This window comes from Leptosomus discolor, chromosome 1, assembly GCF_034619465.1.
Source record: "Leptosomus discolor isolate bLepDis1 chromosome 1, bLepDis1.hap2, whole genome shotgun sequence".
NCBI classification, from domain to species: domain Eukaryota; kingdom Metazoa; phylum Chordata; class Aves; order Leptosomiformes; family Leptosomidae; genus Leptosomus; species Leptosomus discolor.
In genome coordinates, this window is record NC_141391.1 from 200,177,367 (window position 1) to 200,202,401 (window position 25,035).

At 36.5% G+C, this 25,035-nt stretch overlaps 1 protein-coding gene across 1 annotated transcript in view; it reads right to left on the minus strand.

The window, feature by feature from the left end:
- The window catches only part of TAFA5 (TAFA chemokine like family member 5), a 360,617-nt gene that overhangs the window by 184,384 nt on the left and 151,198 nt on the right, over positions 1–25,035 (minus strand). The window contains exon 2 of the mRNA XM_086462352.1: positions 13,003–13,023. Coding sequence (XP_086318478.1) covers positions 13,003–13,023 — 21 coding nt within the window. The remainder of the gene's footprint in view (positions 1–13,002; positions 13,024–25,035) is intronic.

The following is a 25,035-nucleotide window of genomic DNA, read 5'->3' on the forward strand; positions in this document are numbered from 1 at the left end:
AAAGCCTACGCGCTTACCTAAGCTTATTAATCTTATACTTCAATACAGCCTGTGTTATATAGGCTTTCCTTTGAGTCACAGTGATATAAATGATTCTGTCTGAATTTCTGTAGAAAATGTCTATCACTGGAGACTGCTCACTCCAAGGGACACCCCCTTTTTGGAAAGACCAATCCTGCCCAGGTAAAGCAGTGCTCACTTTTTAGATGTGGTGATGGCTACTATTACTGGGGTTAGACATGAAGTCCTGCTTTTGTCTCAAAGTGGTTTTCCATCAGGCAGTCCAACAAGGCCCAAGGGGGTCATTCCCTTTGACTGACGGCTGAACCGCTGCAGCATTTACAGCTCTCAGTGGTAGCCCTTGTCCTTGCAGCAGAGCATGCAGCAACTACTTTTTCTGTCTCCTTCCATCCTTCATTTCCAGATGTGCTGCTGGTAATACAGCTACACACCTACTCTCAGAACTGATTATAATTTTCAAATGTTCATACAGAAAGCTATTACAAGACGAACCATATTTGTATAGTCTTTCTCCTATTAACACTATAGCGACTTCTATTTTAAAAGCAACATCCTTCTGGCATCTAGCCAGAACATCCTTTCTTTTTATTATGACTACAAAGGCAAATAATCACATCATCTGTGCTCTTCAGACTGAAGATTCTTAATCTATGAATAAAAGACCTTCTGCAACAGATTATAGCCACGTCTTGAAATCATTAATTATAAATTTTTTTTTATATGTATCTTTAGCCTGGGATTGCTTTTATTTTTGATGTATTGATATATGTGTAAAAGCTAATGTTTACTATTGCTAAAAACCATTAAGTTCTTTCAGAAGATGGAAGGCTTAAACCAGTCCTGTTACTAAATTGGGATAATCACTATGCATTAGTACTTTCAATAACAACTAAACTTGATTTAAAGACTTCATAACTATGCATCTAAGGTTGAATTTTCAAAAATTGAAAGCGTGACATCAGTGCACAAGTCTCACTGAAACTGAAGAGCTAATCAGAAACCCAAACCTCCTCACATGTGCCTAACTTTAAAACAACCCTCCACCTTAGCAGACTCATCATCAAAATCGCCATCAACATTCACTTCATCAAACAAATCTTCCCCAGAAGGAAAGACGTAAAATGTCCCACTTCACGACTGGGATAAACACCTGACATAACAGAACCATCAAACGCATGGATCCTATGCAAGCACACACACGCAGGGCACCAAGTACTGTTACAAAACTGTGTAGGACAAAGTGAATAGACCTTCCAATTACCAGAATGAACTCATACAAAAACCAGTAAAAGACAGGACATGCAGTTAATGGAGTAACAGTTTCCACAAAACATTTATTTCTGATCACTCAACCTCTTTCTCAGCAGAGACTTACCAAACACCTCCAAAAGATAAGCTTGGGAACTAAAACTTATAGCTTTGCCAGATACTAAATGGACATAACAGCGACACATTATTATTTCTCTCACATCCTCTCCCCAGATAACTCCTCCATGTTCCACAGGTAATAATTATCTGTCTCTTTTCATCCCACAGAGCTAACAATTTGAATACCTCCAGCCTTGCTAGCAGCTTCTACCCTCCCACAGGTAAAAAAAAAAACCCTCTACCATTGTTTCTCAAACTGTATGTTAAATGAACATAATTAAATTAAACAGAGCAACAATTTTCAATGTGTAGTGTTTTATTTCAGTTTTGAAGAAACACAGGAACTGGTTTATTGTTCCAACATCGCTTGCTGATAAAACTCATAGACACACACACACATGTACATGCGTATCTATCGAACCATATATAATGAAGACTTACAAATATATATTTACACATTAATGTATGTATGTACATGCATATTAATATATTTTACATATATATATGTAAAACCTCTTAATACATCTTCATAAAAACCCTGCTGTACAAAACCATCAAAATATTTTCAAAGCTTACATTATCACACACCACAAACATATATCAGTTTAATTAGGCAAGAACAGATAAAAATCATAAAAAATTAGAACTGAAAAATAAAGGCCTCATCTCATCCATCCTACTTACTCTGGGGGAGGACACCATGCCCTTAGACTATTCTTGATACAGATCTGCCTCACATATTTTAAACCTTCAGGGACCCAGATGCCCTACAGTTTTTTCAAGTATTTAGCTGTGTCATAGATAAAGAGTTTTCTTGTCGCAAAGCCTCAGTGTCATAAAGTATTCTGATTCCTTTTGTTCTATTTGTTATGATTTGGGAAACAGAACATTCATTGCTCATAACAATCTCTCATACATTAGAAGGCAAATTTTTTGCTGTATTATTGACATATATACCTCTCAACCTTTGTATTCAGTACTAACAAACCTTCTTTTGTCCTTATAATATCTGGTGCTGGATATTGTTTGTCTCCTCTGGATGCCGTCCAATTCATCTCTTTCTTTCTTTCAGCCTAATGCCCAAGACCAGGCAAAATACTTCTGTGACATCCCACCCACTGAAGGAAGCTCTGTAGCAACTCCCGTGGGTTGCAGATGACATTCCTGTCTCTATGTCCCAGGGCTATTTGTCCTTTTCTATGCAAAAGAATCACATAATTCATTAATTTCAGTTTGTGGTCTTTTCTAACACCAAGATATATTTACACACTACTGCTGTCTACACATCGATTTCCTGTTTTGTACATAAACATTTGATTCCTCATTTCTAAGTTGTAAAAGTTAGCATTTGTCTTTATTGAACTTCACCTTACTGATTTCAAAGCATTTCTCCAATTTATCAATCTCATTTTGAATGTGATGCTAAGAAGTGCTTAATACTCTTCCCATCTCCACGCTATCCACAAAACTACAAAAATGCTTCCTATTTCAAACAAAGGATCTTTTTACCATTCTCTAGTTGCATCCAATTATACCAGAGGATCAAATGGAATATTCAGTCCCCTAAATTTAATGGATTTTGTGATCACAGTTGAGTTCATGGAATGTACAGGTTCTAAATATGGTGTATATGTTGTAATACATATATTCGATATCAAAAGTGCTTATATAGCACCATAAAGAGAATTGATATTAGATAATTTTAAAAATAAAGATAACTCGGTATACAGAGGAAAAAAAGCATTTGTAATGGAGAAGAAAGTAAACTAATTCAGAAAGCACAGATTATGTCAGAGAAAATTAACAGCTATGACTTTCTAATGGAGACACACTGCAAAACAAAACTTGACAAACGATCCGTGATAAAGCCAAAATGCCACAATAATTAAAGAAAAAAAAAAAAGTTTTCTTGACTGCATAGTTTCTTGAACATGAATGAATAAATACTATCTACAGGCAATTCTACAAGTCTATCACCAAATCCACAATTAGATGTCAAAACAACATCCAAAGTAGATTTTTAAAGTATTTTGTATTACAGTCAGATTTTCAAATAAATAATTAAAAATACACAGATGTGAACTGGTCAGCACAAAATTTCTGAAAAAAAAAAAAGTATCTGTTGAGCTAGATAAGCTTTTCCAATTATGGAAAAACAAATTTTAAAAAGGAAAAAAAAGGTACATGATAATTTTGCACAGCCTCAAGTTTCTTTCCCAACTGTACAGCTCTAGACACTGGAGGGATAGAAGAGAAGACAGGGACAGAAGGAGATAATTCCAGATGGACAACTTACAACCACATCATCTCTAAGAAAGGGAATGTTGATCCAGGAAAGTCAGAAGGAAAAAGTGGAAGTGTAATAACTGGAGAAAGAAATTTAGCTGAATAAAACCGTATGGTAAAAGATTTTTGAACTGCACAGGGCAAGGATGGAGAATAGGTAAGTTGATCTAATATCAAAAGAATGCATATAATAAATACCTCCCAAATGCTCTCTTTCCAGTTAGTGCAGTATACTGCAATAAACATTCCTCTACCCTAAATTCTATTCAACACTTACAGTAAATGATAGTATCTTTGGTTTGAATATCCCAAAACACCATTCAAATACGATTTGTTTATCTTTACTAAATCTCTACAAGGTAACTATAGTTTGTAACGCTTTACAAATGGATTGACAGAGAGTGTGACTTGTTCACAGTCTCACACAATGAATATGGCAGGATGAAACGATTTCAAATCCCAGCTCTCTTCATCATCTACAATATCGTCCTTCCTCTCCACTTTTTCAAGTATTTTCTTAAGATTAGCACTAACAACAACACCTACAGCAGAAAATTCTCTTTTCATATGTGCCCTCAACTGTGCCACTAGATATGCAAGCAGAGTAATACAATCCACCTCTTTTGGCATAAAAGACCTGCTGAGAAGATTCATTTATAGGTGCATAACTGAAGCTTGGCAGTATCAAAAATAGATGCATATACGTTCTGCCAGTTTTACTATGCATAAGCCAAGCGGATTCCAAACACCCCAGCTCATATTCATGGCAAAACAGAAGTTAATTCAATCAACAGTACAATTAATTGCTTAAGAACACTGGTCTTTGGCAGTCACCTTCAAACCCTTCCTCCACTAAAAAATTTGTTTACTTGTTAAATTGAAGAAGGGGGTTCAAAGGTTTCTATGTTAAGCATTTCAAAATTACTATAAATGATGCATTCTGTAACTACTGAATGAAACAGTTCTAGACCTAACGGTTCAAGCATTTTACAAGTTAAGAAGCAAAAAATTTGTTCCACCATGAGGAGCCATGAAGCAATTAATACATAGAAATATACCAATACAGAAAAACCTATCACTATGAAGAAGCAGTCAGTAAACTAACAAACAGTTTTCTAGGAAACTCAGGTCCTACATTTGATGGATCATTGATTCTTAATACTTCTCCATAAATCAGCACTTAGTAATAAATGAGCAGTAAAGCCCCATCTATTGCCTTTAGAACTGGAAACTGGCATAATAGGCTGACACATGTTTACACCTACACAAACACACGGATTTTTCCACTGCCAGCAAGCACTGAGCAGGGTGCAGTGATCAGCTGTTGCTGGGAAAGGAGCTGGTACTGCAGTGCAGTGCAGCAAATGAAAGCTGCCACTTTCATGTTTTGAAGCTGTGGCTTCTGAAGGTAAGGATGGATTGAGATCTGCTACACCTCTCTCTCAAACCCAATCTAGGATTCTGGTAAGTTTTCCTAGTTCTCTTGGTTGGAAAAAAAGACAGAAAGAAAAAAAAATGTGTACAGAGTCTTAACTGGTAAAAAAACATTTTTGCCTGTCTTCAGAGAGCACAACAGAATACTTCCAGAAAAAATGTTTCTCCATATTAATTTACTCTTGGAAACTCAGACTGAGGGAAGCACTTGTATCACCCACTGCAGAACTAAAGCTAACTTAGGGAAAAGTTTCCCAGTTTTGAAAATTTCTGAGAGTTCAATATTATTCCCACTTGGAAACAAAGCTACCTCACCTTGTTTACAAACAAGATGTAGGGGCTACATAAGAATTTAGAATCTGTGGAAAATAGCATGGTTCAAAGAAGATATGCACTTTGGCTTGAAAATCAGCTTCAAGCCATCAGTGCAACAAGGATACATTCTTTACATATCAGTTTTATCTTTGCAGAATGCTACAATCAAATACTTCTGTAAGACAGTATATTCTGTTCTACTTGTCTCTTGAGATAAAACAAACATGCAAGTCACACAAAGAATCTTAAGGGTTAATGAGAATAATTTTCCTGAACCTGGACATATATTTCAGAACACTATACTTAAGGAAAATAATATTGCTATTTCAAGAACCACCCCCAAAAAGTCACATATTGCTCCCTACTCCCCCAAAAGACTGAGCCTCAACTCATGACAACTTTCCTTTACAGAAGATAAAATTGTTTTAAGAGAAGGATTAGTCTATCTCCTGATTTTTTAGCTCTGCTTATCTTCTCTATCACTATGTATGTACAATAACTTAAGGTTGAAAAATAAAATTTCAATGCTGTCTAATATGCACAGATCTCTGGCTGCTCCACAGGAGACTCCACTGACCCACTGTTCACCCTTAAGTTCAGAGAAATGTCATTCATCTCCTATTGCTGTCCTGATTCTTTGCCGTCCTGTATTAAGGCTATTAATCAGAACTATCATATGATTAAACAATAAAGAAAAAAATCTGTGGATCTTACATAGAGAAGGAAGTCCATGGGCATCAAGAGGCAGGCAAGCTGTGCTGCTGCATCTGAAGCTACAGCTTTTACCCAGCACTCTTTCCACTTCCATGCATCTGGAAACAGCATGAGAACTTCAGCTAGTCAGCTCCGTCGCAGATTCCCTACACACATGTGTGCGGGCACACACATCAAACCCTGATTCAGTAGCAACAGCCTGCTCCTCACCATCCCCAAATACTCACTCCCTTCATTGCTTCAGCAGCACTGAATTGTTATCCACTCTCTTTCATCCTGTACCTGTATCACCGACCTCGATTCCTCCCTTTCACATACCTAAATCCACATCCTGTCAGCCACCCACACATCGTTTTCTCACTTCCCATGCACCTTTCAGAAGGATTTCAGTATTCCTTGCAGTTCCCATCTTGTATTTCATGTTTCTCATGCTGCAAGGTAGTGCTTATAGGCAGCTCTTACACCCGCATTCTGCAGGAAATAAGCTGCTGCCATCAATTAAAGCTACCCAGCTAATTCCTGGGTAAAGAGCTCATATTTGGAGGGAACAGTGAGACAGATCATGACACAAACCAGAACAAAAAATCCAAATTGTCTTGGAAATATAAACCTGCTCTCTCAATCAGTGGGGCAAATGTTTTGCTTGAAGGTGTAATTCCATCATCACCAAAATTAATGTGGCTGATTCTATCCAAAACTGCTTTTAAAAATAAATTGTAGCCCAGTAACTACAACTTCTGCCATTCCTAGGAAAGGGCCACAAGCTGTGCCCTGAGCTGAGAGCAGCCAGAAGGCAGCAGCCTAAGGCAAGGAAACACATAAAAATAAACCCAAGCAGGTCCCAGGATTGGGGAAGTGGGGAGTGCCACCATGAACATCACATCCTACCCAGCAAAGACCTCAGGATGGCGATTGTGCAACTGTACCCACTGCAGGCTGGGAGAAGCCATCAACCATCAACCTGAGGACCCAAAAGGAACCTAGAAGATGAGCACAGCACGTGAGAAAGGACACTAGAGTGGGGTTTTTCTAAAACTATTTCTATAACGATTTTAAGGATGTTATTAATGAGATAATAAGTCTTTTTTTTTTTTTTTTTTTGGTAACTGGACTAATCACTATTTCTTGCATTTTGATTAGATACAAATATGCTTGTAAAGATATTAAACAGAGTGAGAATAAGTTCTTGTATCTCTGTATGTGGTATGTTCTCTTTTGACCGTAACAGGATTGTATTTTGAACTAACTCCATTACGACAGGAAGATAGAATAGTTTTCATCTCATTACTTCAGCAGGTAATGTGAAGTAGTGGTTAATGTATGCATAAGAAATGCTATATGGTAGCATCTTTCATTACATTTACAGAAGACACATTTTAAAAAAGAGGGAAAGTGGAAAAACCACAATAGCACAAAATATTTTCCCAAACTATGAGGCACAGTAGTTGCAAGACAGTAATATAGAAAAGAAAAAAAAAAAAAATTAAAATGTACATAGCAGAAGTTTTAGAAAAGGAATGCAAATGATTAAAAGCTCTGAGTATATTATTTTGATTGAAAGATTTGTCACCAACATTTTGTTCAGAATACACAGAAAATTACTTTCGGAGTCAGATGGGATAAAGTGTGCCTTTAGGTAAATCTTAAAAATAAAGGGGCCTCATAAGACCGTTTTATGGACACACACAGACTGTCAAAGTTAGAGTTTTTCACACTTAGGATTCTGGCTTGAACTCTTCTTTGATATTAGAATCAAAGTTAACCAACAGAAATTACTTCCTCATAGTAAGTGGGGTTTTCCTGGCAGTTATAGGCTATTGTTGAGGGCAGCAGTTACTGCCAGTGACAGCAGCTGTACTGTGCCAGCACTGTGCTCAATTTTATCATTTTTACCTCATTGTGTGGCTTGTTTTCACGTTTCTAAAGGTGTCTTTCTATGCCACCCACTTTCATAATAAAAGCCTGACTGTGATAAAAATGTTGAGGCAATTTCTTCATAAATTGCTCACAGTGGGCATAGCTTGACATTTGATGCATTTTAGAGGTTGCACCAGAACCAAGAGAATACATTTTGGGACATAGCTTCCTATTTCATTTCCTCTATGCGACAGGAGAAGACAAGTGCAGGAAACATCGGCAGAAAAAAAGATGCAAGAAGAAAGACCTCCTTCCCAACAAATGCTGAATTTAGACAGAAAGACAAACACTCTTATCCCAAAGAAAGTCACAAACTACAAATTTCAAAAGTTTAAAGTACAGAAGCTCAAAATCTTCTCCTTGCCCTTATTGCTTACCATATTTGATATTACAGTTTTTAGATAGTAAGAGAAAGTAAGAATAATTTTAAAAATTGCTGCTATTAACCCCACAGAACTCAAAACATTTTCTGTCATACAAGGAGGTATATCCTCATGTGGATTAAAAACGTTAAGAAAAGATAGCAGGCTGAGGTTCACAATGATACAGAAAAGAGAGAACATTACTCAGTAGGTCATTATACGAATAGCATAGTCCAGAAATACCTGGGGCATACTTTTCTAAAAAAGCAAATACATCTTTTCAGTTCACAATCACAAGCAATATAAAAGATAGACACCGGAATGCCTGCCAAGTACTATGCAAAACCCTATGAGTTCTGCAATTTATCACATTAAAAACAACATATGCTTTATACAGTAACAGGAAACTGACTTTACCTTACATTTGTAACATTTTTATTACACTTTCGTCCAATAATCCATCTGTGATCCTCCTACTGCTCTGACTACTAGAGCATTCTATCACATAATGCTTTACAAACTTGCCTTTTAAAATTAATTTATAACTCAGGAAGAGTTCTCAAACTCTCATTTAGAAAAAAAGTTCTATGAAACAAAAATGAAGGGGGAGAAGCTGGTATGTTTTCTGGCTAGAATTTACTGAATTAAAAAAAAAGTCGGAAAAAGGCTTCAACAAAAGTACATAAAACATTTATTTCAACTAAGAATGTTTTATATATATGTATTATATGTATATGCATATATATATATAATATACCTGCACACACTTAAACTGGTAAGAGATTAGTTAAAATGAGCTCAATTATACTGTAAAAACAGAATCCACATAATAACTTTTGATTAAAAGACTAACTGTAAATTTACCCCTGTACTTTCTTCCTTATGTTACCCAGTCATGTTTCCATGGTTACTCAATTTTAGCAATCACTGAGCCTTACTGGAACATGAGTAATGAACATACTTCTTTATCAATACATTTTATGCAAAGACCAAGCAGGCTAGATTTCTGAGTAGTACAAAGTAATTTTCCCTTATTTTATTGTTTTAATTATTATTTAAATACTACATTAGGCATACATATAAACAAAGCAAGTGGAATGAAAAGTCAAAGAAATAGTCTAATTAAAATTTAGTTTGAACTTCAATTCTAATTCCAAATTTGAGTAATAACTTTTTGAATTTCTTTTTAATGCATGTGTATATTTACTTAAGTACAGATGTTTTTTGTTGGTTTCTAGTGCTGACATTAGAAAGGGAAAGGAGAGGGAGAGACAAGCGTTTTATGTTTGCTAGAAGTATGGCTTTGCAGTTTACAGAAAGTAATCCAAGCAACTATTCTTGATTGAAACTTCATTCTAGAGGCAAGTTATTATTTTCATTCTGTTGCTAAACACATCACAATAAATGTAGAGTTATTCAGCTTCTTAGCTGAAATCTATATGTTCTAGGATGCACACAGATAGCAAGCTACCCATAAATTTGGGTTGTCATGATACAGATGCATGGAGAGAATCCTTTTTGTCTGAGCCACCATTCTCGAAGGATTACTCATTTTAAAAATTCCTTCCATGCTGAAGAGTAGTAGGGATAAAGAACAAGGGGCAGACGCAGAATCACTCCTTTAAGTAGCTAAAAGACCAGGATAAATTGCTTCCTCCTTTTCTTTACCAATGGTATCACTATAAGAGTGGATTTATTTATACATTATTTTGCAGGCAAAGTGTAGTCTTTCAATGTAAGCCATCTACATTTTCCTTTTAAAGAGACAGGCTTATTTACAACTCCAGTTATTGCAGTTCATGTATTATTCCCTTACCATGGTTATCAAAATAGATAAATAAGAAGAAAATTATTGATAACTGACTAGAGAAAAATAAATGAAGAAAAATGTATTTTTTCAGTATTATGCCAGCAACTGAAATACTGGGAAAAAAAAAAAAAAATACACCAAATGGCACACCACTAGTAAAAAAAAAATCATATATATATATATACACACATACATATATAGTTTACTGAGTCTTCTAATTTACACTCTCTCTCAAAGGTACTCTACAACCATATCTTTCGTATCTACCATGGTAACATTTAAGTACAAAGATAACATAACTTTTCCCTTAGTGAAGCTATGTTGGCTGTCTCTGATCAACAGCTCCTCTTCCATAGGTTTCAGCATGTCTTCCAGGAGGACCTGCTCCGTGATCTTCCCGGGCACAGAAATTGAGGTTGACTGGCCAGTAGTTCCCAGGGTCCTCCTTTCTAGCCCTTTTAAAAATGGGTGTGATGTTTCACTTTTTCCAGTCACTGAGAACTTTGCCTGACTGCCACAACTTTTGAAATGTGATTAAGAGTGGCTTGGCAACTACATCAGCCAGTTCCCTCAGGACCCTGAGATGCATTTCATTGGGTCTCATGGACTTATGAATGTTCAAAGTTGGTCTCAAACCAACCATTTATTCAAGGTGGTCTCAAATCTGATCTTCTACAATGGGAGGGACTTCATTCCTCCCTTTGAAAACTGATTTAAAAAAATATTTTAGTAAAAATGCTCCTCAATGCTCCTCAATGCCATCTACTGTCTATCAAAATAACAGTACATATTACTCACTCTGTTAAGAAAATCAGAATTGATACCTTTTCAGCTACCTGAGACTTAGATACAAATTCTGCATAAGATCACCAAGAATGCACAAAAAATGCTCAAAGCATCCCAAATAGCCCAATAAATAAAGGCTCTGTCTGCTAACTCAATTCCAGATAAACTTTTATCACCTCCTTATCACCAAATTCAATTTGCAGTGCTTACTCACTCTCATTCTAGCCCCTAAAACTTTATTTGCATATAATATATTTGCATAAAAATGTAACATACTCATACAGGCTCAAAATACCACTGAATGAAATGTGTTAGGATTTTATCAACCTGAATCTGCCTCAAGGGTCAAGCTTATGTCCTTCTATGTAAGACAGAAATCAATTCTTACAGAAAGCAGAAACAGCTGACTGGATTAAGAGTCAATTGACACTTCAAGGACTGAGGAGATTTTTTTGGTTGGTTGGTTTGGATTTTTTTTCTGTTTTTTTTTTTTTTTCTTTTTTCCTGCCAACACCTGGTTTGCATTTCAATAAAAAAAGCAACTTCAAATTTATTTCATTAGTTCTCTTCAGAGATGTCAAGGCTGCAAACTGTTTACAAATCAGGATGCTCAGTCTTCAGCAGAGTGTTACTTCAGGTTGACAAGCAAGAGAGATTCAGCAGCTTCCAAGGCAGCACTGCACTTTAGAGGAATGTATCTCCAAGGCCTTACCATATAACTTCTTTCAGCATTATCAGCTTACAAATTGTAGAATGAAATTAAGACTCTACTGTACTTTATGTGGGTTTATATGCAGAATGAGGCTCCCATCACTGTGCTGATTGTACCACAACGCCACTGTCATTTCCAATGGCACAGGAACTAACATCACCACATGCAATGCACTGTCCCACCTCTCACGTGGACAACAGCCTACAAACATGCATCAGGACGGAACAAAGGAAAGAAGAGAAGGAAAGACGACAAAGCTCTTATTGAGCTATTGGACAAAATCAGTTCTGGTCCACTGAACAGAGTGTCCATGCCCAGGGGCTGGCAGGGTGGCTGCGGGGTGGCCCCTGTGAGAAGCAGTGTGGGCTACTCCGTGCCAGGCACAGCTGGCTCCAGCCAGCTCCAACCCACCCACTACAGGGCATGGCTGAGCCCGTCAGCCAAGGTGGTCGCATCTCTGGGAAAACAGATCTAAGAAAGGGCAAAACACTGCATGGCAGTGAGAAGTGAGGAAAAAAAACTGAGAAAGAGCCCTGTGACACTAAGGTTGGAGAAGGAGGCAGGGAGGAGGTCCTCCAGGTGCTGGGTCAGAGATTCCCTTGCAGCCCCTGGAAAGGACCATGGTGAAGTACATTGCCTCTCTGCAGCCCACGGAGAGGACCACAGTGAAGCAGAGATCCACACTACAGCCCATGCCCAAGCAGGTGGATATTTCCTGAAGGAACTGTGGCCCATGGAAAGCCCATGTTGGAGCATGTTTATCCTGAAGGACTGCAGACTATGGGAAGGACTCACACTGGAGCAGGGGTAAAGTGTGAGGAGGAAGGAACTTTAATTTTAGCTTTCAGCTTCTGATTTAAAAAGTTATAATATTTTCCTTTAAAAAGCATCATACTGCATGTGACTGCAAAGTGTTGAGGAAAAATACATTAGACAACGAAAAACCAGTACATAAATAAAAACACATGAGATCTCTAACTAACTTATTGGACCAGCTGCCCTGTATTGGCTTTTTACAAGAAGGGAAAGCAGTAAGGAATTAGAGGCTTTTGAAAAATGAACTTGGTGGAAGGAGCTATGAGCACAGGGAAAGAAGAAACTAAGAGCCATCAGCAAGTTCAGTATACTGGGAAGGGAAAAAGAATTTTGCTTCCGCACTTACGACTGACTAGACAAGGGAAAGTACATTAAAACTAGTTAATGGAAGATGTAATAAGGTCAGCTACAATTCCAACAGGGTACAAAACAGAGTAAATTCCAATAAACTAGTAGCTTACCACAAACTTCAAGTGGTCCCTCTTGGAAAATCACATCAAGTATTTCATGTTCACAAAAAAAAAAAAAAAAAAAATCAGTTCCATGTAATAAATACACTTATGGAAAGGATAAGGCTAAAATCAAGATGCCAGGTTTCAGAGCTTTTTTCAAAGCGGTCTTGATATTTTAGAAGGTCTGAGGGCCAAAGTATGCTGATGACAGCTTCATTTTTCCATTAACTCATTCTTCAGTTTACTTTGCTTAAAATAACTTCTATTTTAAATCACTTAAAGGGACCTAATGACACATTTTATTCATCAGAAGGAGGGCTTTTTGAGGGGAGATATTTTTACAGCATAGTTATTGAAATATTAAGACAGGATAATTATTAAACCAAACAACTAAGTCTACAAATTCAGAAGAAAAATACTTTGGTTTCTGCACACAGACTCGTATTTAAATATCAGTGACACCATGACTTTCCAGGTCCCATTATTAGTCTACCGTTCTTCAAAATGCTTTGCAAGCATCTGGATCTCTGTTCTGGTCTTCTCCTCATATGTGTAAGAAACCTGCAAAAACCAGTCTGGATGTTTTGCGTCTTCCATTATGTCCTGACAGTAAGTCTGTCAATGACAAGTCCTGACTATAAAATAGTGGACAACCAAATTGTCCATCCTTTTGGGAAAGCAGTTTTGTTTGGTTTGGTTTTTTGAAGTAAAAATGAGAAGAGAAAAAAAAAAAAAAAAAAAAAAAAAAGAAGAGCATATAATAATTAGATGGGAAAAGTTTCAAAACCATGCATTTAAAAAATATCTCAGTATAGTTCAATAATGAGCAGATGAGCAGAAAATTACATATGCTAAATATGAGAAAGTATTGGCTTTAACATTGTTGATTTGAGAGTACAAGCCTTTTAGAGGTTATTTGAGCCCAAACATTAATACAGCCTCATCTACAAGAGACGAAACAGTATCTCAGCAAGGACACTTGGTACAATTGCAGTCTTTAGTGCTTATCCTCCTTGGTCTGTAACTCAGCTGGAGGCTAGTAGAAATAAACGATGCTTTAAAGAGAAATAGTAAATTGAAAATCACTAATTTTTAAAAAACAAGTTTCTCTCCATGTTATTACTCTTCTGAATTATTGAAACCACCGTAACACTCACTTTTGTCACATTATTCATTGCTACAGTTTTTTTCATTATACATTCATCTTAAATAGTAAGACCTATCTAGCTGGTTTTGGGGTTTTTAATCAGTTTTTATTTTGTCCATCAGATGCTAGCCAACTTTTGCAGGTGAGATTTTAAGACAAGCTAAAAGAGATTCCTTAATTATAACTGACATTTTCTGATCCTTTGGTACACAGAAACTCCTTGCTGACGTCTGACTCAAGGTGACGGTGTCCTACACAACTGCACTAACCATCATGATTCCAAACAGCTCTTGGTCTGCTCTACCAGAAAACAGACCTAGGTGTGGCTGTAGGCTAAAAGTTTCTGTATTCTCACTGGTATTTTCATTATTTATTAACAAGATACATGGCAGGTTACTCATCATGTGTTGACTGCTGGAACTTAGTTAATAAAAGCAACGTGTAAGAGAGACAGGAGTAGCCCTGTTTTCAGTAATAATTATAGTTATTGATATTTCACCCTGAGGTCATTTTATCCAAAGATGACATATTTTCTTGCAGAGAAATCCCAGTATTTTATGACAAGTATGACAGGTACATACATAATCTATCTAAAAGCAAAGTATGTTTGTAACACCATCAAGTATTTTAAACATCAGAGCTTGTTCTTTGTTTAATACAACATGCATGTTTGCAACATGAAGTTTTACCAGGAAGTAACTCCCAACTCAAGGAAACAAGGTTACTGACACAAAATGGTTTTGAAATACGTGAATTTGTTTCGTTTACCCAAAATGAGCAGCATTAGTATTTACAAAAAAATATAAGATCTTATTATTTTCACTTTCTTCAATATCTGCTTGGGCCCCAAGAAAAATACTCAACTATGTTAAATAGCTCTCTAATATTAGCAGGTTTTCTCATTAACAGTCAATTTCTTCTAACTGACTTTGAGACAGAGAGAAGTACTAAGTAAAATGTCCTAATTATTAGAATTCTGCAAAGATAACTTCCATTTATGAAAATTAAATCATTTAGCAACTTGTATATAGTTAATGAAGCATAATAAATATTAAACTAATGACATCGTAATCCACAGAAGATAATATGCCAAAGCAATTTACAGCCATCATGTGCTACAAAGACAAGCCTAAATTTTCAAAAGCGTAGTCAACTCCCCAACCAGATATAAGGGATTTATTCTTATTATTATTGTTATTGCTAGAGGAGGTTATTTTTTTCACAAAGTTTTAATTATATTACACAGCAATGTTTTAGACACCCTATGAATAGCTAGCAGTATGAAAACTGGAAGACTAATAAAATTTATGATTAAAATTATGATAAAATCACATAAAAAGTTCTGTTTACAGAAGATGAGGAACAAAATCGGTATTTTGCAGAAAAATATATCAGACAGCCTTCAGTTTTCCTTTCAATCCTATGAAGAAGCTAAGCCATCTTCAACTGAAATTAATAGTATGTTTTATCTGTGTCGGTCATTATTTTATTCACAGCAGGAACTATCACCTGTCTACCTACAAATTAAGTACTTCAGTGTGAATCCAAACACTAAAAGCTTTCCTTCCCCTTCTCCCCCTTCCTCAAAGCCAGTAAGAATCAAGTCTTGGTTGTCAGCTAGGAGACAGTGATGTTCTGCCACTTAGGGAAGCAGGGTCTTCATCTAACTCTCTGACAAAGGACAGAAAAATGCTGCACCAGGTAGGAAACCGAATACCCACCCTGACTGCAAGACACTGTGTTCCTGCCAGTGCAGAAACTGGATCTTTGTTCCCTGCAAGCAGGCAGAGGCCATGTCCTCCAAGAACCTACACCTTTCCTACCAGCAAGAGGACACCGTGCAGCTCTAGTAGTGTCACAGCAGCCCTTGCTGCCTCCAAAAGGACCAGCTGCAGCCTGGTCCCAGCAGCTGAGGAGACGCAGCTGCCAGCCTGCAAGCGACAGGTCTACAGCGGCCCAAGAGCAGGAGACAGAGCCCTCGTGGCTCAGAGGAAACAACCTCCAGCAGTGCTGGAAGTAATCAAATCAGGCACTTCCTCGTCAGCGAAACATTAGTGTTCATGGGGCTGAATTCATGAAAGACTCACAATTTCAATAAAGTTGGCACATGCTTAAAGTCCTGATCTGGGAAAAGTCACCTCTTCTGACTCAGGTTATGAGACCAACAATGTAGCTCACATTAGTATACTAATGTTCCTCCATGTGCACAGTATCCATTTAGTCATTTAATAACAGAAAGGACCAAATAACCTTCTCTTTTGCCATAGATCATTACACATCAAGCAAAATTAATATTTAAGAGGTATCCCTATATAGAAAGGTTTTCAGACTATATAACACTTAGAAAACAAAATTCAAAATAACTTTTTATTAAGAAGAAGATAACTAAAGAAAGACTTAGGAATATGCCAATGTTTATTTATGTATAAAAATATATGCATATAGATATAATTTTTATCCATGATTGCATGTATATATTTTTACAAATTCTATATCTTATAATTATATGAATGTTTTATAGTTATATAATTTATTGTAATTATAATTTGTAGGGTTTTATATATATATGTGATTTCTTGTCTATCTGTTCCAAAGAAAGTATCCCCTTTCTGGAATTCTAACATCTTATTAAAATTTTCCGTTGAATAGGGTTTTTTAAAAAAAGAGCTAATGAAGTTTCCTTGACTTCCCAAATATTTTTTTTTATAATATTACACTGGAAGGTATCTTGTCAGGAATTATGCAAAATCTTCCTTTGAGTCACCCAATAGCAGAATGAGAATCACTCCTTCAGTAATCAATTCCATCAATATAGAAAGGAACCTTACTGCAGTGTCCAGATACTAAAATAACAAAATCCACACCAAATTAATTATGCCCAGATCCTGAAAGATACATATGTACATGCAGACATACACATATATTCATACAGACTACATTACATGCACTCCCTTCCAACACACAGAGTCAGTCAGGACTACATCTCTAAATACTTATAGAGAACTTTTCCTTAGATTGTACTCACTGTTTTTCAAACCAGACCGAAAAGCAGAAAATTCAGGAAGTTCCTTGATAGTCACTGAAATTTCAGTACAACCTCTAGAATCCCCCTGATAAATCCAATGAGACTTTGGTCCAACAAATATATTCTATTATTACCTATGAGTACCAAAATTGTGCTTTAAATATATTCTACTGATGTCTGTGACTCAAAAAGCCACCGCTGCATCTGAGAGACGAGTTTGTCATCAGAACCCAAAAAATCTACTGAATCCAAGGAAGATTTTCAGTAAAATATTTGTGGTCCCATTTGTTTGTTTCCTTCTCTTTTCTTGCGGGGGAGGGGATGCTAAAATGGTTGAAACTGTTAAATTAAATAAATCCTGGGCAAATGGTTTCCTCAATAGTGTGGCTTCCTTCATGCATGGTAGTCGTTGGCTCTTTGGAGCAGATTGTGAAATCTGTGAATCTACCTAAACTGCCAGATTTTCTGCATCATCGAAAATCTGCTGGATGCAGCAAATCCACGATGGGATGCAGCCAGGAAGTGTTTTCTGTCCCAGGTTCAAAGAATACAAGGCCTACACAAGGAAATGCTTTTACTTGTCACATTCAGGAACGACATCCAGTCATAACACAACTAGAGAGACAGCCAGAGTATGCTGTGCTCCAGCTATTTCCCTGGCATCTCCTTTACAAAAGTAGTAGTGCAGATCAAGGACTAGTATTGAGCTACTACACCTCTACAGCCACTAGAGAAGTTAAAGTAGGGAACTATCCTGCAGTTATCATCTCCCCTGAACGGGAGATGCTCAAATGGGGACTTTCATTCTCACTACTATCTTGGGATGAACTCACTTGAAACAGCTTCCCCAAATGTCTTATATGATAGGCTCCAGTTTGCTTTAGCAGTGCAAATACGAGCACTTCAGAATGGGAAATGAGAGCCTTCTTATGCAGATTTGCAGTGGCAACCTCCTGAGCTAAAAAATATGAATGCCACATTCCTGGCATCAGACATATAAAGTCAGGCCGACTCTGCCAGAAAGGAAGAAAAGAAGTCAAGTAGCTAAAAAAATGTCTGGTTTCAAAATCATATGAGCCTGAAAATGACTTGTTTAGTTCCTGCAGTCACTGGACCATGTCCAGAAGAAAACAGATAGCTGTTTACAGTAATGCAACAACTCTTGAAAGCCTTTCTAAGACTGTCTTCTTTCCTCTTGATCAAAACTCTCGTTATGCTCTGCCCCCTTGCATGAGGATACTTATTCTTTTAGTAATGCTGCCAACAGTTACAAGATGTTCCATTCTTGGCTTTGCAGCAAATATATTCACTTATTAATCAAAGGGAACAGTCTCCTTAGCAGTCTGCTTTTCAGATCTACTGATACTTGAACCAAAAAGATAAGGAGGGGAAAAAACTTCCTAGGAAGCTGTCAGAAGCCAGAAAGTAAAGGGCCACAAAAATGTTCAATAGGTTGCACTAATATTCTGAAAGTTTCCTGTTTGGTGCCTGTGATAGTTTCCTCAGACTGAACTCCCTTTGATCTCTAAAAAAAAGTGAGTCAGAGAATATTACTCCTTCTGATGCAGAAATGTCAGGAGGAGTAGGAGGGGTAGGAGGAGTAAAACTGACTCATCTTGAGAGTCAGATTCAACAAACTCTAGATATATTATCCATCAAGAAGACTCTAATCAAAAATATGAACAATAGATTGTGCCACATAGATGATGAACAAGGAATTTGAACTAGACTGGATGCAAGGTCACTAAAAGCACCATTCCGTTGTACTAAGAGAGGTCGTTTTGATGTGATTAGAGATGATATGGTTATTATAGCTTTCCATCTCCTATAGTTAGATGAGATGGTAGGATTACAGTACAGTTTCAATACAAGACAAGCAAAAAGGGAAGCTATTGAAAATGATGATTTATTTTCCTAAAGAAAGGGAGAAAAGAATTGTTGGGAGCAATGCAGAAAGTTTACTAGTCAGGGACGAAAAAAAAAAGATAAATATTCTGTCCACCTGCTGCTTAGACTGAGACAAAACATCAGTCAACAGCAATACCCAAGAAAATTTTAATGTCTGTTGGCCAGACCACAACAGACCTCTGTTTCTTGTAACAGTGCTACAGAGAATTAGAAGGACAATGATCACATTTAAAGTAATTAAAAAACTCTGAAGGTCTTGGAGATCCCTAATGACCAAATGTTTGCTTAAAATCAGGACACAGTCTATTTGCAAATTATGTGATGCCCAGTAGTTTCATATTCTGTCAGAGCAGACTAGCGTAACAGAAACACAAAAGAGCCTTGAAAATCCGCTGGGTTCTCTGACCAAGAACATCTTCCAAGAATATGTTGCTTTTCTGTGCCCAGGAGATACTTGCACACGAAGTGAGTGTAAAAGCAACTAAACCAATAAAAGGCATTATTCCCTACATGTCTCTGACTCCAAATCCTTTACACCAGTCCTCATGAAGAAATAAAGCAAAGGTAGTACATATATAAAAAAGAAACAGAACAGGAAAAAAACACTTAATGAACAACAAACAGAAGCATCTAATAACAGCAGAAAAAAAATTAGTTTGTCTTTGAATGTTTGAAACGCATCTGTATTGCATCTCACATACAAGTATCTTTTTCTTTTAATCTTCACCCTAAGTTTGTCTCCTAAAACTAGGTATACTTGTCACCAAATTCAAATAAAGTAGTTTAATTACTTCTGCTGGCACTAATTTATAGCCTGTAGATTCTTGCTAATTAAGAACCCTAATCACTATTTCAATCTTCTCCATCATACCTCTGTCACCTGGTGTGATTCGTACCTGCTGATTCCCTTCAGGCACTAAAGCCATATATCAGAAAGACATTTCCTAGGATAAAAGTAGACTTTTTAAGTGTGTAAAGAGTTAGACAGAGATTTATATGCCAAAATTTTATCCTTGCAAGTTTTAAACAAAACATCACAATTCCTATATTCTATAGGAAGTCAATGCTCCGAAAAATGCCTGTAATTTAACTTGAAAAGATTCTTGACTTTTAAACAAGATTACTTAAAAAAAATCCTGGTTTTCATTCATTTAAGCATTCTTCATTGAAACCAAAAAGTCAAGAATAGCAAAAATCATGACCAAGAACACCTATACTAAAAATCAAGAATACCAACTCTTAACTTGCCAATGAGGCAAAGGAAAAGTTTAGCAATGAAAAAACCAAACAAATTTCAAAACTGAAGATTTTTTCTCTATTTATTCATTCCATTTGTTAGTTTCTAGAAATGTCCTAACTTGCAGAATTCAGAGAATTTACGGGTCTTTTAAATGTGATAACACTTTGATAGTTTCTGCAGTAGTTCCCCAAAATTTTGCCTATATTAAAGGTTAAATGAACATTCATTTAGGCTTTGTATGTATGTTACTGTACTCCTGGAAGAGCATTCTTTGTATCTAAGTTTCCATTTTTTCACAAGCATATCTGCTATTCAAAAAACCAAAACGTAATAATAAAAAGACAGTATAATCAATATAGATTTACAATAAAAATAAGGGATGTCCTAAAAGAGACCGAGACCATCTTCTTCTGCTGAAATCCTTACAAAGTTATTTTCAGGGTTTTTTGTGCAATGAATCATTTTTAACTCTTCCATGCCTTCTTTGATAAGGTAACGCTTTAAATTCAATGTACTATACAGGCTTTCTTATCGATAAGGAACTTGAAACAAATGGAGGGGTGGTTTAAAACAGCTGGGATACTTTTAATGCACCTAGTGGGAATTGCTATTTCTATCAAGGAACAGCCTGGAAACTTTGTCCAAACAAAGTCTGCTGGAACAGGACAAAATTAACACAAAGTCCCTCCTACTTCTGCCACTCTTGATTTGATAAAAACATAATTTTTTAAGTCTAGGTATTTTATAAAAGCACAGCAATTAAAATGTAAAATGAAAAGCTTTAAATGTTAACAAAAACAGTAAATATGAATTTGATAAATAGAAGTAAAACTGGGTTTGTTTCCTTAGAACCAGAAGGTCTTCTACTGGTGATATTCTGTTGTGTTACAATTTCTTCTAAGACAATATTTTTAAGGATCAAATATAAAAACCTAGATCTTCACATGTGCTGCAACAGGACTTCCATAACAATCATTCAAAACAAGATGAAATAAGAGATATCCACGTTTAAATAAACATATTACACTTAGTAGAACTTTACTTTTCTCATTTACAAAATTTACATAATTCTACACTACTACATGTGGGTGGAGTGGGAGTTCAAAACAAATGAGTCAATATTTTTCTTCAGGAAAAATACCATTAGCAGAGCATTCATGAGCAATCATATAATCACAGGCAACTGTCCCAGACCCATAATATATGACGACAAACACACTTTAAAGAAATAGCTCAGACAGAGAGAAAGCTCTCAGTACAGAAAAGCCAAGAAGTTATTCCAAAAACAATGAATTAAAGTAATGCTTGACAACTTTCCTGAAACCAATTATAACACAGTCCCCTCAGCTGTAAAGTGAGACTATTATCATTCCTATTCTGTCCATCTTTAAATCTTTTGCCTAGTCATACTTGAAGCTGTTCAGTGCAAGAACTTTCTCTTACGCTTTTAACTAAAATCCACCTCAGTGGGTTCTGTTATATTCTGCTCAAGAACAGGGAAACACACACTAAAATGACAAACTCCCATTGTAACATGTTGTAAGAGTTAATACTTTAGAACTGATTAAGTTAAATGACCAAAACTATTATTTATTTTTTACCATATCTTGCATGTAGGCACTTTTGTATAACAGCCATAAAAAAAGACAGAAAAGAGTACGTTAAACAGATTATTTTATTCTGTAAAAAGTTACTGAAATCCAATCCACTATAAAATTTCTAGCTCACTTTTTGCATGATAAATTTGGAGAACAACTTTCTGTCAAAGCTATTTGGATCTTTTTGCAGTAAATTGCTCCACTATCTGACAGAAAGCATGTTCAGCTGAACTGAACCGAGTTCAATACAGATTCAGAAGTCATTGTATTTGTTTCAGTGAAGAAACTTTACCACCACCTTTCAAACAACAAAGTCTTCATGCCATGGTGTGGCAAACAGGAAACACTCTTAAATGGTAAAATAGTCTGGATATGGCAGATATAACAGCACAAGGATATGAGTCAATTAACAGCTTATTCCTACAGAAGAAACAGTGAACCCTTCTGAAGTCTTCCCTTTGTCATCCTTTCCCGACTTATCCCTCCCTTTAGACATCTGCAGCCCTGTAGCCCACTAAACACCTGCTGTTAGTAACAATTTTCAATAGCTGTTCTGATTATTTTTATTAGAAATTAGTTTTGAGAAATTTCCACACAAAAGGATGTCAGGGATTCCTGTAAATTACAATTTTAACTTGTGACACCTTTACTTAAATTTCATCTTCTGGCCTGCCCTTCACATCACTATCCTTTTTTTGCTAGACTCACGTCAAGAGCTAACTAACCTCAGAGGACAGTATATAATATTAAAGGAAAAAAAGGAGACATGTTAAAAAGTAAAAATCATTCATGGTTGCAAGACAGAACCATCAGGGAGAGGTAAGACTAATCATTACAAACCAAATTACCTATGAACTTTGGCCTACATTTGCATATTGCTTTAAGGAAAGATGCTGAAAGATAGTAGCTTGATTTTCAAGAATGCTCTCATAACCCAAAGAGAAACCACTCAAGTCAAAGTTATGAGTCTCCACAATCTTCAGAGTTGACTATTGACTTCAATGTCTCTTTCTCGATATAAGTAATCAGACATAAGTACTTACTTGTAGCTTTTGCCTACTGCAGCCCAGTGAATATGATTTTTTCTGTTTCTAGTAGTGTCACAGGCTCTGCCCTGAGCTGAGAGCACAGGTCTCAGGGCTGGCCTGGGCTCACACTGGACAGAGCTGGGCTGAGCTGGTTTCACCTCCTGCCTCGGGGCCAAGCGCCTGTTGCCTCCCCTGCCTGAGCCTGAGCTCTGCCGGTGTCTCCATGGGAAGGATCTGGAAACACATTTACTTAGTTGCTATCTAAGAAACAAGGGCCCGTGGGGAGGCTGAGCCTGGTGAACCTGTGGGGCCAAGCTCACACTCCAGTAGGAGCAGCCAGAAGGCAGCAGCATGGGAAGCACACTGAAATAACCAGGAGCAGACTCCAGGAGGAGTCCTTCCTCCACTGAGGAGGAAGGAGTTCAACCAACACTGAAATCCCCCCAGCAAAGACAAGTATCCTGCAGACTCCTTGTGATCCCTCCTACCACCCCTCTGCCTGGGGAAAACTGACACCATCAACCCAGAGGTATGGTGGAAAGGTGGGCACAGCACCTGAGAAAAAGGCAGAAATTAGCAACTTCTGTGTAAAAATTTTAAGAGCATTTTTATTAACACTTCTTTTCTGTATTAATTTAGACTCACATTTTTGAACCTGCTTGTTGTCTTTCAATTAGATTGCTAAGATTTTAAATAGACCAGTAGTAAATTCTTGGGTCCATGTATGGTATGTTCTCTTTTGCCCATAATATTGTGATTGTAACATGTCATGTATTCTTTGTACAACAGAAAAAATTAAATTAAATTAAAAAGATTAAATCATTAACATTTATAATTAACATAGGAAATATGCATTAAAAAACCCCTCTGGGTTAAGCTTTATCACAAGATACTGCCTAGATAAAAAAAAGAAAACCCTAAGTTAGATTTATGTCAGCAGTAGTAACTTTTACAAGACTATGCAAGAAGTACAAAATGTAACAAAATGAGTTTGGGAAACCTTTTAATGAATCTATGCTCTCAGCAGAGCATTAACTTACCATAAGCACAGACGTACTTTTTATCTGACCTTCTCAGAGTAATGTTCTGTGTTTGACTGAGAGAGAAGGAATGCCTAAAAATCCTCAGATTTCTGGTGAAATTACCCTGACCTTACATACTTAAGAAAGGACTAGATAGTCATGTCCCTAATACCAAGATCTATGTGCAGAATTTACTGTAACACATTGACCACATCTGTACAGAACTACCATATGTAACTAATTCTAATTTAGAACGTATAAATGAAAAGTGACAGAAAAACCTGTCTACATTTTATCGGCCTGTATATGCTAAACATATAAGTACACATAAATAATGAAAAACTAGCTTTGCTGTTAGACACTTGGTTCTTGAATCATATTAAAAATTAAAAGAGAAAAGAGGGAAATTACACGATTGCATATGAGCAATGTGCAGTATGACACTAACAGGAAAACAATTGAGTTGTCAATCCCAGTAGGTCATACTTAGTTTAGCCAAATGGTGGTTTTGTAATTCAGTGGGGTATACTGACTTGTCCTCTGTGCTGTTTTTTTCATAACTTTAAATATTAATCCTCTGGACTAGCTAATTTAACTACTTGCCTCTCATTGAAACAGTTATAAAAGTTTATATCATAATAGCGATAGAAATGCTATCTAAGATACATAGTGTGTTTATTTTAACAAAGAAAGATACTACTATTCAACATACATAAACTTTGGATTCTAAATATTAAAATTTCTATTAACTGAAACTATTAACTGAAAGCACCAAACAATAGGATGCATAGTCTATATATGTCTCCTCTACCCATAGATATGAATTCTCTCATCAGAACGAATTCCTGAACAACCTCTGTATTTTACGCAATGATTGATGCGTTGCACATGAACACTGAAGGATCGGGAACCAAAATTGATTTCAGTCTCTTCAAAAGACGGCTTGAATCACTAGGCTGAGACCTACTGACCCTTATACAGGCTTTTTCCTTTTCAAAAATGCCCGAATCCCTGGTTCCACTGGGGTTCAGCTTTGACAGGCACGAGGAGTGCCTTTAGGGGTTTAGTCACTCC